The sequence below is a fragment of the Amblyomma mixtum genome, chromosome 6, assembly GCF_055824585.1.
Source record: "Amblyomma mixtum isolate Tamu chromosome 6, ASM5582458v1, whole genome shotgun sequence".
Lineage (NCBI taxonomy): Eukaryota > Metazoa > Arthropoda > Arachnida > Ixodida > Ixodidae > Amblyomma > Amblyomma mixtum.
In genome coordinates, this window is record NC_143017.1 from 107,210,683 (window position 1) to 107,227,301 (window position 16,619).

At 49.9% G+C, this 16,619-nt stretch overlaps 1 protein-coding gene across 1 annotated transcript in view; it reads left to right on the plus strand.

Moving 5' to 3' along the window:
• The first annotated feature begins 15,241 nt into the window (after window positions 1–15,241).
• The window catches only part of Gad1 (glutamate decarboxylase), a 95,771-nt gene continuing 94,393 nt past the window's right edge, over window positions 15,242–16,619 (plus strand). The window contains exon 1 of the mRNA XM_089548678.1: window positions 15,242–15,396. Within this exon, the coding sequence (XP_089404804.1) occupies window positions 15,348–15,396 (49 nt within the window). The 5' untranslated portion in view covers window positions 15,242–15,347. The remainder of the gene's footprint in view (window positions 15,397–16,619) is intronic.

The window sequence follows — 16,619 nt, forward strand, 5'->3', positions numbered from 1 at the left end:
GAAACAGCGTAACGACACAGGCATGCAAAATGGAAGAAAAGACGAAACACCGCGCTGTGCTTTGTCTTTCTCTGTTGTGTGCTCGTGTTGTTGCGCTCTTTCGCCATCTTGACTGCAATGTCGTCTGTGTCCGTAATCGAAGGCAGCGCATGGAGCTATTCTGCTAACACAGAGACACTGACACTGTACATAGCATAGTTTCGATTTGAGAAATCATCTTAAGTGTACCGACGTCGCTTCACGATTTATTTTCCAACCCAACCTGTGCAGTGGAAATTGTTTTGACAGTTCTGTTTTTTTCGGCGCCACTCTTTGTTGTGAGGCAACTGGGGAATATAATAATATACTGTTGCGAATATAGTGGGTTTCGTCTCACTTTTGGATGCGCAGCAAAACCTTGATTTTAAAGTTTGTCCTGCGCTCGCACTGCGTAGTTAAGACCGCGGTAGAAAACCAATCGGGTGCGTTTTTGAAATGAAATAAAAGTCGGGCTGGTTGGTGCATGTTCAGCGGATATATTGATTTTCATGATGCACTCTTACTATGCGCTAAAAATTAGCCTTCATGATCAACTTCCTGTTCAAGATATCCACTTGCCTAGAATTTTCAGGTATCACAATTCCTGATGTTGCGCTAGGTTGACCTTTATTACCTCGAGAGATTCTATCGTCACTCAAAATTTACAGCCATAATGATAAACAGTTAAATCGCAGGATATTTCTGCGTGAATATATCAGGTGGTACTGTGTTCACTAAAACTTCTGTTATTTTAATGACATTCGAGCAGCAGGTAATCGCATCGTTTTATTACACACTTCGTGGCAACTACACGGCTTGGAAAGAAATAGCATGGGGAGTGGTCCTTGAGAAACTCGGGTGGTGTGTATTTTCAGTTGTTTTCCGTCCCAGAAACTGCGCTGTTGACTCGGAAAAGGTGAGGCTGTTCTGTTTCCACGATTTGATAGAATCGCATTGCCGTTCTTGCATATACCTTGCGTCGTATCCCGCTCTGACCTGCATTGCATTCTGTTTGTGCCTGTGATGATGTCCGCGTCTGTGGATGTTTTGCAAGTTACGAACGTTTGCGTGCTGCTAAACTATTGAGGATGGCAGATCTTGCCCGCGACTGCAGCCCCTGATAAACTCAGGCTTTGATTGCCTTGTCTTTGCCATCTGGACATCAGATTTATTGTATAAGATCGTCGCCGATGCGGCCTACATGCCGGACATCATCCGTAAATGGCTTACCTGCCCTCGCTGGCATTATGGCAGCAGTGCAGACATTGTCATGAAATGCGGCCAGTACTGCGGGTGTATATGCCGTCCTGATCTGTACCACCTAGTTTGCCATTGGTCAGACCCCCACAAGGAATGCGACAACGTCGTCGCCAAGCATGGTTTTCCCGCCGATGGCGAGGAATTTCGTGTATTAACCAGAGCCGGAGCTAACAGAATCTGGGAAGATATTGGCTAATATGCTAAGGGGGCTCTACCAAGCAGTAACGAGCAGGCCTCGATCACCGAAGACGTCCACGCATGTATCTAAAAGGTTTGATTTTTCCCTTAGCAATACAATTCGTCAACAAAATGGCCTTGAGCCTCCCTTACTAAATAAACAGCTCATTCATTCATTCATTCATTCATTCATTCATTCATTCATTCATTCATTCATTCATTCATTCATTCATTCATTCATTCATTCATTCATCATCATCATCATCATCATCATTTATTTTACCCTTAAAGGCCTCTGTTGAGGCATTACATAAGGGGGGGGGACAAAGCAAATGCAACTGAGAATAATACGTTAATACAACAAAACATAATGCAATACAATAAAATGAAAAACGATACATCACAATACAACGTTGGTCAATAATGAAGGGCGCAAGGCTGAATTAGGCGGTAACAACAACAACAACAACAAGAAAAAGAATAAGTGTAACTGGGTGAAGTTTGAGCAGTGTCTTTTTATTCAGTACAGTGATTAATTAATGCCTGTCGAAATTTAGTAGCGTCGCGCTCGTTAACAATGTAGTCGGGTAGCAGGTTCCAATTTTCTATTGCAGTTGGAAGAAAAGATTTATTAAATGCCAAGGTCGATCCATGTATACGTTGAATGCTGAGGAGGTTAAACAGGCGGCGCGATGTTCTGATTCATTCATTCATTCATTCATTCATTCATTCATTCATTCATTCATTCATTCATTCATTCATTCATTCATTCATTCATTCATTCATTCATTCATTCATTCATTCATTCATTCATTCATTCATTCATTAATTCATTCATTATTGTCACCACTTTGAGAGAGAGATGCGGAGGGCGCGCTATGTCACAATAGCTATCGCCCTGGAAGTGTTGGCGCGAAGGAATTGGCAGAATTTAATAGATGGCGTTGCTTTTGAGACAGGAGTAGATGAATGTGTGGTCCTATGACAAAGCGACTCAGGCTATGAGGAACGACGTAGTCAAGGGCTCCGGATAATTTAGATCAGATTCTTTAACGTGCACTGGTATCGCACAGTACACGGGCCTCCAGAATTTCGCCTCCATCGAAGGGAGTAGATGAACTTCATAGCGAAGTCCCTGCTCGCGAAACCGTCAGATTTATATAGACATCTAGCCCAAGCTGAGCTTTCTATCCACTCCGGTCTTCTGCCCACCGCCGCCCTCAAGAAGCACTCGCTGGCTACGTTACTCGTCGGTATGCTTTTCACCCCGAATTTCACATCGAATAGAAAAATTCGATATAAATTATTTAGCGACCGTAGATGAATACCACATGGTGATTCATGCATAGCAATGTCTTCCGCATCATTACGAACAAGAAAACATGCCATCAAAATTAAATGTCTACACTCCTTTAAGTTAAGAAAAACGCAGCAAGCTATGGAAAGAAAAACGATAGGTGTAACGTTAAGAGACAGGAAGAAGGCAGAATGAGTTAGGGATAAAACATGGGTTAATGACCTTCTAGTCAGAATCAAGAGGAAGAAATGGGCTTGGACAGGGCAAGTAATGCAAATGAAAAATAACTTATGGTTCTTAAGGTCAACACACATGATTCCAAGAGAAGAGAAACGTATCAGGGGGCGGCAGAAAGAGGTGGGCGGACGAGATTAAGACGTTTGCGGGGATACGGTGGCTGCAGCTGGCACAGGACAGAGTTAACTGGAGAGATAAGGGAGATCTCTTTGTCCTGCAGTGGGTGTAGTGATGATGATGATGATGCAAGCTGATGAAGTAATCTCTTCTTGACCTAGTACCCACCGAAAGGAGACGTTGAGGCTTCGGGGATTTTGTAAGGTGATCATTTAAATGTGTCGCATAATTATAGGTTTACTCGGCGTTTTTAGGTGACCTGTAGAACATTCAAGAAATCAGGTCAATATTCTGTCCTGCTGTTGGGACTAGGGCACCCCATCGCTGCCATCACTGTTGCGTCACTGTTGCGACTGGGGCATCTCAGCTTGCTGTCACTGTTGTGCAGAGCTTAACGATGGAATGGTCAAGGCGACTGTGGGTAAACGAAACATTTATATAGAGTAGATACAAGGGCATTACGTAATCGGTGCAGGGGCCGAGAACACAATGGGCCCGCACAAAGGAGAGCGGCGATGCCCTGGGAGAGCGTTTCTTTCGCTTGATGTCTCCGTCTGCTCCACGTCTGGTGCTCCCGCTCAGTGCGGCTCGGTTTTTATAGCCTCTGGGACCGTTGCAGCAGTCAGCCGTTCAAACCCTCCAATTAGGTCACGCCACTGGCCACCGTTTGAATTGGCCGAATATACGAGAGGGGCTCGATCGTTCAAAGTTTGCAGCCGGGAAAGGGCTACCGGCGAAGCGTCAGTGGCGTCGGTTGAGTCTCGAGCCGGCGCTAGCGAGGAAGAGGAGGGGGGAGGGATACCGCGGGGCGGGCGAGCCTGGATGAATCACGCTGCGAACCGCGACATGTCCGAGAGTCCGGGTTTGCTTTGCGCAAAGGCGGGCGCACGGCGCTGGTTTCTACGGATGCCAGCGGAACGCGTGTTAAGGCATAACAGCATCTCCGCCGCCGGACAGTGCGCCACGAAGACGAGCTGCTTCCGCGTGGCTCGGCTTCGGGGCGCGCTCGTATGCCAGGCGCCTCCAAGTTCTCCTCTGGTGTTCCGCCGCAGGTGGCTCCACGACACTTTCCGTGAACAGGTCCCACACATCTGGCCACCATCACTGCTCCGCCGCCTTGTCGCCCAGGTGCCTAGGCGAGCCTCGCTCGATTCTTACGAAGAGCTGGCTTCTCAGCAGCGGTCGTTGATCGTACTGCATCTTGCCAAGAATCGACCGACAACAGGCGATACCCACCACGAGCAAATGCCCTCTGTCACCCGACAAAACACCAGAGTTAAAGGTGATAAAAATTCTGCTAGCAGTATTCTGTCCACTTTTCACTCCCTCTTCAACCAGAGACACATGTGGGATACCAGAACTCGTAAATCAGAACTCAAGGTATCAAACGCATGTAACCCACGGAACAAAGTGAATACAGAATAAATTTGGTACCTTTAGATTACTCGGGCAGGAAAACACTCAGCTGAGGCCGCAAATGAGGACATCAGTTTTGCCCCGATCTACCTGCGAATTTTATAGCTATTCGCGAAGTGACAAAATTTTAGTCACAAGGAGGTAGAAGACAGCCTTTTGCTTAAAAAGCACGGCTTAGTGCGTCTGCGTTTGCGTTTAACTCGGTTTTAGTTAACGACACCCGCTAACCCATAAGCTAACGTCTCTGCCTCTTTCACCGTAGCTGCGCTCGTCTGTATCCGTGTGCTGTCCCTCTAGTTTTTACGGGAGGAACAAGACTAAAACAAGTTGCTTTCCCTTACTGACGGCTTGTCGCTTTCCTTACGCTTCGCGCGCCAGTCGCGACTTTCCATTGCAAGGCGTAACGCTTCCGGTGGGACCTTCTTTTCTTTTTCTTTGTTCGTGGTGGTAAGTGAGACCTTCCACGAGTGTTTAATTCCTTGCGCACCCATTTGCCTTTCTACTCGATGCGACATTCGCGTTTATCAGGTCTCTTATTCTGACACCTCCTGAATAGAATTATCTCCTCTCTCGGCTCTCCACTGCGATACCTACAGTATGCTTGGCCGGGCGCTTAGGCAGTTTCTTAGCAGTTTTCTTCTTGCTGTCCCTGTCACTACGGTCCCATACAATCTCGTATATTACTTTTAGGTGTGATACCATCGCCGCGCACTTATCACCTCTGATCCTAGCCTGTGATTCCGGCCTGGCAGCATGACTGCTGACATTCTGACTATACTCTCTGGGCTTTATTTTCTTCTTTAATCGCGGTAGGAAGTGAGAGCCTGCATGGGAGTCTGTGTCCGCGTGCACCATGCTCTCTGTGCGCTCAGCACAAGACTTACCCTTGTCACGATATTGTTCACAACGCAAGAAGAACGGGAAAAACGAAAGACGAAAGGGTAACACAAACACGTTCTTCTGTTCTTCAATAAAAGCTAGTTGATAGTCAGCGCTTGTTTGTGTTACTCCTTCGTCTTTCGTTTTTCCCGTTCTTGTTGCGCTGTGAACAATATCATGAATACTTACCAACTCGGCCAAATTTCTGCCTTGTCACGTTCCTTCATTTTGAGCCTCTTGAGCAGCGCTCTCTTGTATCTCGGTTTTCTGCCTTGATACTCTTTCCCGCGGGAATGCTTGTACGATTTATTTTTGCAGTTTATCTTACTTCCCATAGCCATCTGCCTCTGCGCACTTATGTTCTTCGCTTTTTAATCTGATGGCGATGCATCGTGCATGACTTCAGCTCTGATTCTAACGCTAGTTTCAGGGCTGACAACGAAACTGACGTTGCTGCTCTCCAAGTGCCGACGAAGCCGATGCTTCCGATGGCGGCAACTCTTTTCCGTGCGTTTTCCCATTCTCTCCTTTCGGCGGCAGCACTGTTTCTTCTGTTCGTCTATCATATTCATTCGTTGTCAGCTCTCTTTCTTGTGCTTGTCCATCAACTTGTGGTGATAGCTCACTTTCCTGAACTGGCTGCTCCTTTCCTTCTGGTGGCAGCTTTCTTTCTTGCACTTTCTTTTCATTTTTTCCTTTGGAAGCATATGCTGCTTCTGTCGCCTAGGCTGCCTAGATTCGAGTTCTCTGACAATATCATTCCGATCGTCAGCCGATTTACATGTGCTACCTGGCACAGGCTTTTACCCACTTTTCGGGTTTATAGAAGCTCTGTTCCCGATAAACAATTTCACATTTGCTATCAAGTGACGCTACCCTATCAGTCTAGCCGGACTTAGTATTTCCTTTTAGTGTCGCTTTAATGGGCATTGACTTTGCACACCTGGTTAACTCCCAGTTCAGTAGTCACATGCATGTCCGGCGACTCAACTGGCTGGTGTACGAAGACGTCTACTGCATGGTTCACCCTGGTGTACTTACAGGTTCTGTTTACATAGTCTGTCGGACAGTGCCCATACATTAATGTTCAGGCTTTTAATACCAGAATTTTCTGTTTAGTCAGAGTCAGCAGAGTTATAGAACAACCTCCACAGGCTAATTGATTTTTTTTTCTGTGCCTGTAAGCCACATTCGTGTGGAGAGGATATTCTCTGAACCCTTTTGCAAACAAGCGAGAAAAAAAACATACGTTCGTCATGCCAGAGCCTAAAGTGAAGTGCGCGAATTTCGAGGACATTGCGGAGAACATTATGAAGGCTTGTGCCTTGAAACTAGCTGAAGCTGAAGTCGCGAGACAGTTCATTACCACTTTTGAGATTCCCTTCGACAAGGCACTTGAGAGTAAAGGAAATAGATATTTCCTATAATTACCTTTAATTCTGTGGTCCCGGCTTTTGTGGTCATCCCTTGGGGTCCTCCTTTGTGGTACTGGCTTTTTGTGACATAGAATCACGGACGCTACAACAGTAACCAGGCTAACTTTTTGTTTTCGAATTAACTCCATTTACTCCAGATTCATGCTGTATTTGCTTAATTGGTGCATTTTTGTTTCTGTTAAATGATACACAGCAGTTGGAACACGGCTGAAGGGCACAGCATGAAGTTTCTAGTCTGAAAAAAATTGGAGGCGACACTTCAGCTCCCTTCAAGGGTGTGACGCGATAGCATTAATTGGCAAATGGCCATACATGCGCAATTCGTTATTCTCGACCTTACATTCACAGATTCCTGCGAGTCCCCATACTATTCCTGGCGCAGTGTTGCAGCGGTTAATCAATGTGCCAATGCTCCAGCAGTTGCAGGTGCTGTCACCGCTGGGGCTTGTGAGACCCAGGTTGCTCTTCCCGAGCAACCTACCGCAACCAAGCAATTTAGCTGCCACGATGTTCAGTTTGCTCACAATTCGGTTGGTAGGTTGTGACGACGCCGCAGTGTCACGTGACTTAGGCAGCCCGCATAGGCCGCTCCGGCTGCGAGGCTTGATACCATCGCCAACGCCGATGCCGACGGCGGACAATTTTCTCCGACATGCGGGCACTGCGGTCTCGCGTTAGAAAAAGAAAAATAGTGGCGGTGAGGATGTTTATTTGACAGTTTGGAAGTGGGATTGATGTGGTTGGGTTCTCTTGTCCAGCACTTCATTTGACATCGCTGCTCCTCGCGCTTTATCGAGGAGCTGCTCCCGGACCCTGAGTCTTGAGCTGGATATATTGTCGCCTCTCACCGCTCAGTCGATGGCTGACCTGAAATTTAGAAAGAAAAAGAACTGAACCACTTTTCTGCGTGCATTGTGAATGAATTTAGAACTTGACAACCTGACTGGCGTGGTTGTGGGAACGTTATGTGAACGTCGAGACAGCCTTCCAACTCGAATTTCTGATGACATTCAGTGGTTTCTGAACGCTTGCTTACACTTTCTGTTGAAGTTGTACTTGGCATCAAGTAACCGCTTCGACAGTCGTATTTTTTCTTTCACATCATCGCTCCTTCGGCCAGGCTTCGCGACGTTGAACCTTAGAATCCACGCGTCGGTCTCTCCGCTTCATCCTGTCGTTTTCGAACACATCAGGCATTCACCTTTGCGCCGTGCGTCACAGGTTTCCCGTCCACGCGGCATGTCCCCGACGAGAGAACGTGGCAACGTTCCCGCGGCACGTTTTCTCACGGCGGGGTTTTCACGCTGAGCAACTTGCACTTGCATCCTTTGGGAGTACGGCCGCCCGCTTTTCGTCAATCTGGCTGTTTCCGTTTAACCTAGGCACGAACAGGTTTAGGAGGTTATTAAATGCCAATTCACGATTGATAAACAGCCATGTATTAAACTGGAAGGTCATGAGACAAAGGCGCTCAGAATTAAACGCATACTCTACCACATGATCTTCATTGCGCCTGCCCTTTGTGGTAGCCCCTGTCCTGCATTTCCTCTATGCAGAATCATCATTACTGCAAGACTTGATCTAACCTTTATGCGCGCAGCAGTAGCCAGGTCGACATGTTCTATTAAATACAACGAGTTGCATCCGAAATGGTATATCGCGTGCTTGCCATTAGCATCTTGAACCACATATATTGCGGGGCAAGTTGGCTGTTTATTGTTTTGTGTTGCGCAGTAGTGAGAGACGAAGCAGAAAATGAAGGAACCGCGCCATTGTGTTTATGTTACCCTGCACTAGTTTCTGTCTACAGCAGTGTACACATCACGAATTGAATGTTCGCGGCTCCTTGGAGAACTGCACTAGCTTTCATACCAGCACCAACAAACCGCCTACACAGCAGCAATTCATTCATTAAACGTGATGCTGCACATTTCAACCACTTTAGCGCTACAGCACCTCTCTGTTCGATTGTTGCGCTCATTGCGTTGACACAGTAGCCGTGCTTGTCTCATCACCCACCCCTCCTCCTGTAGCGCGTATGCAGTGACGTAATCCGCAGGTTGAGCAAATCAAAGGTTACGGAGACCGGTGGCCTATCGTCTAGCACTGGCTTCCCCGCCGTCTTCGAATCTGAGGTCTTTCTCGATGCTAGGTGTAAGGTATCGGTAGCGTTCGCGGGGGTCATTGGAACGCGGCTGGGGGCACTCAAAGCGGAGCGTCTCCTTTCTTGGAACGCGGCCGCTCGCGAACGCGCCGGGAAGTACGGGTGTCCACCCGCCCCGCGGAACCGATTAGAGCACGTTCTGGCACGAATGTATATTTGTGTTTTTGTTTTATTTTGTGGTGGAGAGAGCGCTCTACCTTACGGAAGCTGGAGGGCTGGCCATGCCGTGGATGAACCAACCATGTTAAGAGCGCAACATGATTGGAAGTTACCGAATGTGGGCCGGGCCTTTAGGGCTTTAAAACCGGGCCCCGGAGCTGGAAGCGGGGTTCTGCGCTAAAGTGAGATGCTACGCATCTTCGGCCACGCCGAGTAGGGGCCTCCCCTAGTATTAGCCAGATCCACCTTTTGGTTGTTTGTCTTGTTGCCGTTGTATCTAACTTGTATATTCTGTGTATATTTGTATATAAATCTTCAGTTATTGCCTTTTTCATCCCTGTGTGTGAACTCATCGAGAGACCGTCTCTGACGGGGCACCCCTGGTGCGAAGAAATAAGCTTCAGTCTTCGAGTTAAACAGACCGTCTCTGGCGGGGCACCTCTGGTGCAAGAGTAGAAGAACCTGATCTTTACTGGCGCAGTCGACAGGATCCTGCGGCCATCGGAAGACGGCGCAGGAAGAAGACAAGGCAGGGAGAAAGGTGACGACAAGGCGACAGGTCAGCGTTCGTGAACGGACCTGCGGAGACACGGCGGCAAGGACGCAAGGACCACGGCAGTAGTCCAGCGACGCGGGACTGCGTCCGGTCAAGGAAGCAGCGCGTCGGGAACTCGACGATCACCGGCGGCGGACCAGCGGCGTGCGACAGCTCATCGCAGCGTCCGGGGAAAGTGGCGGTGGACCCCGACGCCAAGGAGCTGGCAATGCGGATCGACGCATCGAAACCGTGAGTTTCCTTGGTCGCATTGTTCACGTCCCTGTGTTCGAGCCGATAGGACATCTGAGGGGTACGGAAGGCGGTATGGAGAGCTATCCAAGCCTGCCCTCACTTGATGTGAAGTACCGATTAGAATTGGCGAAGGCGCGCTTAGCTTATTATCAGGCAGAGCTTGCAAAAGTGAATGGAGGAAAGGCGCCGCTATGCGAGGAAAAACCTCCGGATTTGCAGGCGTTGGAAGCAAGGCGCCAGCAGCTAGAGCTCGAGCTGGCTAAGCTCAAAGAATCTAGAAGAGCCAGTGAATCAGCCAGGGAGAACTGCTCCGATTCCCGAGTGGTGAGGCCGCCTGTGCTGGAAGACAAAGAATTATGCTTGTCATGCACAGATCAGGGAAACAGCAGTCAGGACGCTGAAAGCAATCAGCCGGTTTGCGGGAACGCATCTTTGTTAGGAAATGCCGCAGAGAGCGAAAACGAGATTTCTGAAGGGATCACAGCTTTTCCGCCACTGCGGGCGGCTAACAAAGAAAAAGAGCAGCCCAATTCTGATGGTCTAGGTCCAATCGAGACCAAATTGTCCGAGACCAAGCAGGAGAGTGATATAATTCCTGCAGGCTCTATGAATGAGATTGTGATCTCTGACACGGAGCTAGGGACCGGAGAAAATCTGGCGTTGCTGCAAACACAGACTGTGTCGGCCATAGGGCATGAAGTGCCCCGTAGCGTTCCTGGTGACAACAGCTCTACATCCGAGGCAGAGAGCGGAGGTGGGCCCGCTGGGCCGACCGGGCAGAGCGCCGCGCAGTTGTCGAACGCACCCGGTGTGTGTCCGGCCAGGTCATTTGAGGACCCGGAAATGAATGGCGACTTGCCGAGAGGCAAGCTCGGGTCAAGTGACTGCGAGGGAGCTCATGGAGCCTCGGAGTTAGACAATGCCACTAAACCGGCAAATGCCTGTCAAGTAGGGAACGGCAACGTCAGTGTTTGCCCGAGCAGGAACCTAGCAAACGGCTCTAAGCGAGGCGAAGTGCCAGGTGACAGGCGCATAGCCTTCACAGTGAATGTCGGCGTGTGGAACAGTACGTTCCGTGCTGCGGTACGCCAAATTATGTTCAGCAAAGCCGGCCGCACTGTTACAGCTGAACTCGGCAAGAGAGATGTTCCTTACGCAGCACGCGGTTCGTACCGGCGCGCCAGAGAGAGCGGGCCCTCAGGTGCGTCGTGTAGTGAGGGGTTTGGACCCATCAAAACCCGGGACGTCTTTGATCCTGGAGGGCACCATCTTTTCAGTTCGCGCCCCGTTGTGGCGCCAGCCTAATGAGTGAGTTACCGTTTAGGCGTTAATTGTGTTACTGACAACACGTGGTGGCTCGAATGTACACAGGGACGCTCGGTGCGACTAAGGAGGCTCACGTGGGCATTGGGCGAGTGCTAGTGAACGCTCCAGTCGCGAGTGTCGGTGCGTATGTGTGCTCATTCGCGAGCAGGACGACAGTGGGCATGCAAGTGAACTGAGTAGCCTATCAACTTGGACTCCGTTTTACGGCGCACAGCAAGCGTGTCACCGCGTGTATTTGAGTGCGCAATTTGCTTGTGTTGTTTTGGTGCTCGTGTGCATTTTTTGTTGTTTTTGGTTTTGTTCGTGCAACTGGTCGCAGCGCGACAGATTGGACTTCGGTGAATGCGCTGGTTTTACAGGTGTGAAACGCGCATTTGAATGTGTACGTTTTGTTTATGTTATGTCACCCGAAGGGTAGTTTCGTGTCAGACACCGATCCCTTTTGTTTGTAATTCTAAAAGTGGCATTTGAGCCCTTTGTAGAATCTTGGGAAGGGCGTGTAAGGTATCGGTAGCGTTCGCGGGGGTCATTGGAACGCGGCTGGGGGCACTCAAAGCGGAGCGTCTCCTTTCTTGGAACGCGGCCGCTCGCGAACGCGCCGGGAAGTACGGGTGTCCACCCGCCCCGCGGAACCGATTAGAGCACGTTCTGGCACGAATGTATATTTGTGTTTTTGTTTTATTTTGTGGTGGAGAGAGCGCTCTACCTTACGGAAGCTGGAGGGCTGGCCATGCCCTGGATGAACCAACCATGTTAAGAGCGCAACATGATTGGAAGTTACCGAATGTGGGCCGGGCCTTTAGGGCTTTAAAACCGGGCCCCGGAGCTGGAAGCGGGGTTCTGCGCTAAGGTCAGATGCTATGCATCTTCGGCTCTGCCGAGTAAGGGGCCTCCCCTAGTATTAGCCAGTTCCACCCTTTTTGTTGTTTGTCCTTGTGCCGTTAATTTGTCTCGAGTGTCTAAACTTCTATACGCTGTAAATATTTGTATATAAAACTTCAAGTATCCCTTTTTGTTATCCCTGTGTCTTCAAGTGGAAACCACCCGTCTCTGGCGGGGCACCGCTGGTGCAATAAGGAAGACGAAAGAACCTGTGGAAATTTACTTAGGGGTAACAATTGCGTATGCAGTGCTCAGACGCAGTATGAGATCGTTCGTTTGTCTCTTTGCTTTTTGGTGTCAGAGTCAGTAAAGCGGGAGACTGGGCAGTTGGATTGTCATAATTAAGGAGCAGCGCACATAGAAAAACACAAACAGGAAGAAGGGACTAGCGGTTTGGCTTCTGAGGGAAAAAAAGGCGCAGTAATTGCCTCATTCTCGGGGGACACCTGAACAGCGCTGTCTGGGAAGGTATGAAGGAGGGAGTGAAAGACGGAGAGAGTGAGTCACCGCAGTGGAAGGCTCCGGGTACATCTCGACCAACTAGGGTTCTTTAACGTGCGCTGATGCCACACAGCAAGCGGGCATTTTTGCGCTGCGATCTATGAAACTACGGCCACCACGGCCGGCTTTCGCTCCCGTGAAGTGGTGCGGCAGCTGAAAGTCGGGAGCGCTTAGCATGAGATGACATTGCTTCACTCAGGCCTCTGTTCACTGCGGGTGTATCTTGAGCTTTGCACACATCGGTGGAGCGTACCACGCGATTATGTTGCTCTCTTAATGCCACTGAACCCGAAGCGAGCTTCTGCGAAGGGCTCTGAGACCGGTACAAGTTCCTTTTCTCGGATTTAAATCGGACTTTGGCATTGCACATATTGGCCTTCGGACCCATTCCATCGTCTCTTGTACACCTTCTCGTCACCCATTTTTTGTCTCCACGGTAACCGTCTCTCCCGACGAACTCAGACGATCTCAAACTTCGGCTAAAGAATGGTGTGACGCTGCTGGTTTTTTTGGGTTGTTGCAGCAAAATCGCGTTTTCCGGCTACAAATGTGACGTTTCGTTAGTGTTTTCTAGCTCATAATGCTAGCCCGAACACAAAGATCGGCGAACATATGCGTCTCGCAACCAAAGATACAAAAGCATCCGAAAGGAACAGAAGGCGTCCGATTTTGTTTTGTTCGAAATCCGATGTCCTCAGTTGGACTGCGGAGCTTTGCCTTCAGGTTACCATTAGGTAAAAGAAATTTAACAAGCTCTTCATGCATACAATTGCCTCATTCGTCGGTGTTTAGTAGTCCTGGAACTGTAGCAAGAGTTGGTGGAACACCTGCGCTCCTCTATAATCAACGTCTCGCGGTCTACCAAAACGCCGCCAGAGAGTTCTCTTTAGTTTCGCATTTAGCACGAAAGCTGCTGCTAATATTGGAGCTCATCGCAGCTGAGAGCGCTGGGGTTTTACAACTCGCCCGAGGAAAGCATTTGTCGCAGCTGGGCACGTAGTCGCTCGCATGTGTCGGCACCAAAACCTCGTTGCGCTGCTGTCGCTTTGTGGGTTTTTTGCGCAAAAGACATGACACAAAGAAACGAGGTAGACAGGACAAGCGCTTTCCATTGTCGCTGCGCGTGGGAGGAAGCTCGAAAGCCCGCACTGAGCGCCAGTAAGAGGGGCTCTTCACACGCCGCTTCTCGGGCCGGTGTTCGCGGCCTTTTTCAGCAGCTGTGGGTATCTTCCGTCAAAGCATTTTTCTTCCCACGCACGCATGTATTTTCAGTATTTGTAAAGGTGCTTTCGCTGCGTTATGAACATTGTCTAAGCTCTATCACCTTACTTCATGACAAAGTTTGTTTCTGTGCGCGCTAGCTATCGGAATAAGTGAGGCTAGGTCGTCGCCCGTCTGCTCATATTTCAGGCTGCCTGTTTTTAATTCACCCTCGCTGTATCCGTACTTGCTTCCTTATCCGTCATCACACTTGATGAACCGGATATAGCCTCCATCGTCTCTCCCCGCTGGCAGCCTCTTTTTTCTTCTTTCCTTTATTGTCAGTCATCTGTCGTTACCTTTCCTGCCAACTTCCGCATGAACTATTGCTGACACAAGCGGGAGCTCTTTATTGAATTTATGCGCTTCTCATCCATTCCCCACAACATTGAGATTGCTGCTTAGTGCTTCGAAAGAGGCAAACAAGCTGGGGGGAAGCTATTTACCTGTTTCTCCTTCCACAGCCCTCATAGATTGCCAGTTTAGTGGGGCTACAGGCATGTGTCCAAGTCCAGAACCATGGAGAAAAGCCGCCCCGACTCGTTCCACTGGGGCTCCGTTTCTCTGTTATCCACCTTTTTCACTTGCGCAGCTACAGCAAATAATTATTTGTGATGTGGTTCAGATGGTGTGAATTAAGAAAAAGATAAAGCGGTGGTGCTGATATAGACAATAAAGCTAAATGTCGAGATCTCAATCAGGTAAGGCACACCGGTTGCCTTTTGTAAGTGACAACTTCCGTTAAGCGGCGTTTGGTGTTTCGATGCGTATGTTCAGCTGACGGGGATTTAAAATCGCATGTCGGGCCTTCCGCATGGTTGCGGCAGGGCAGCAATGTTCGCAGCCCCCATGGCTTCCAGCTCGGCAGGGTGATCGAACCCGGGCACTGGATAGTACTACCCGCGTTGGCGCGAGCTCGTCCAAGTCCCGAGCCTCCGAGAGCCGCTGAGCCGCGGGTCAATGCGGCTATTTATAGACTCGTTAGGGGCCAGGCAGCTCTCTTCGCAAGTGCCGTGGCGCGCAGATGAAGAACTGTGTTCGACCCGACATCGGCCATGTTTGCCCCAGGGACAAGAGTGTCGAGGGTGAGCGCGGCGGCGTGGACGACGCCGGCACCCCACCGCCTTCCGCGGCGACGTCAGTGCTCCGCGCGGCGACGTGCAGCGAAGCGCGTGCTTCTTCTTCTGGCGGAATCGATTTCGACATTCGGGCAGGGCTCCTCCAGGCCGTGGGCCGGGGTTCGTGCTGACGTCACAGGGCTGGCTGGGCCAATGAGAGGCGGCCGATCGATGCAGCGCCCGGTTCGTGGGCGGCCCCTGGCCGGCATTGCAAAGCAGAGACGGGGTACTTCGGCGTGCCTGCAGTGCGCCGCCGGAACGCTAGCCGGGTGCCAGCGCAGGAGACGCACGGTCCGCTACCCAAGCCGACATGGCCGCGCAGAACAGGACGGAGGATGTGTCCGCGCTACGGTACACAGGTGAGAACCACTCCGCGCCTCTCGCAAGCCGACCACCCTGCCACGCAGGGGCGCGGGCCCCGCGTGAAGTCCCGCGCCGGAATCCCGGCACGAGGCGCTCCGAGTGACAGCCGCCTTCCTTGCTCGCTCATCCTTGTGCTGGAAGCTCCCACTCGGGTTCTCGCCACGGGACAAGTGCCGCTAGTGGCAGCAGCCGCGTCATTGCGTCCAGGTTTCTGCCCAGAATCTTGGACTGGAGGCAGTGTGGCATACCCCGAAATTTGTTTCCATTCAGCGTTTCGCGCACATACAAGACACAGTGCAGCCCCCAAGGTGACTCCGCTGCGCGGAGCGCCACCGCCATGCTGCCCGTTGCCTCTCTTTCTTCCATCTTTGCTTTTTTTTTCTTCAACGAGAATAAGAGCGCCATTAGCGCCATGATGACCTTTTGGGTGGCCTTACTGACCACTGCGAAGGAATTGCGCCCTTCTGGTAACCTCCGTTCGCCGTTTTCGATTCGGCCACTTCATTATTGCGCCGCTTTAGGCTACATTCGCCCGATAATCGCCTAATACATCCGAATCTGTGACGTTTCAACTCGTGGCACGCTGAACCTCAAAGATTTAGCCGTCGAGGAGTAGCCATATATGCCGCTTGTGTGACTTCTTTCAAGTACGCACACTGCCCTCGACACTTTCTTCTTTTGTAAGTTAAGTAGACTTTGGTACTAAACATGGGCAAGATACCAGCGAGTTGGAATGAAAGCTGCAGCTCCCGATTAACTGTCATAGCGCTGTACAAAAGGAAACGTCTCAGCTCAGTATCGCTTTTCTAGCCGTTAGGAAGACAAGGTACACAGCGTTAATTATATGTCGCCATCTGTATAGTCGCAGCCCAAAATTGTGCGTCATATCCCAAAAACTATAGCTGCATTGAAAGCATAATTTTTTTTTCGTCGCACAGCTGCTAATAACTGCCTATGAACACACCTATGAACCATCTGGGTTGGCATACTCACTCGTATTTGAAATGAACAAACAAGCAAACAAGTGTCGGGCAAAAAACAAACAAACAAAACAAAAACCAGGCAGGATTTCTGCTGCAAGCACATAGCCTATGTCGAAACAGTGAAAGAGCCATAGTCTGCTTGCCTGTACGTTAATTCTATTTTAGTCATTCTTAAACGTGGTCAACTTTTAAAATCTTTCCCACGCTGTTGTAAGAAGATTGAGGCTAACTCTAAG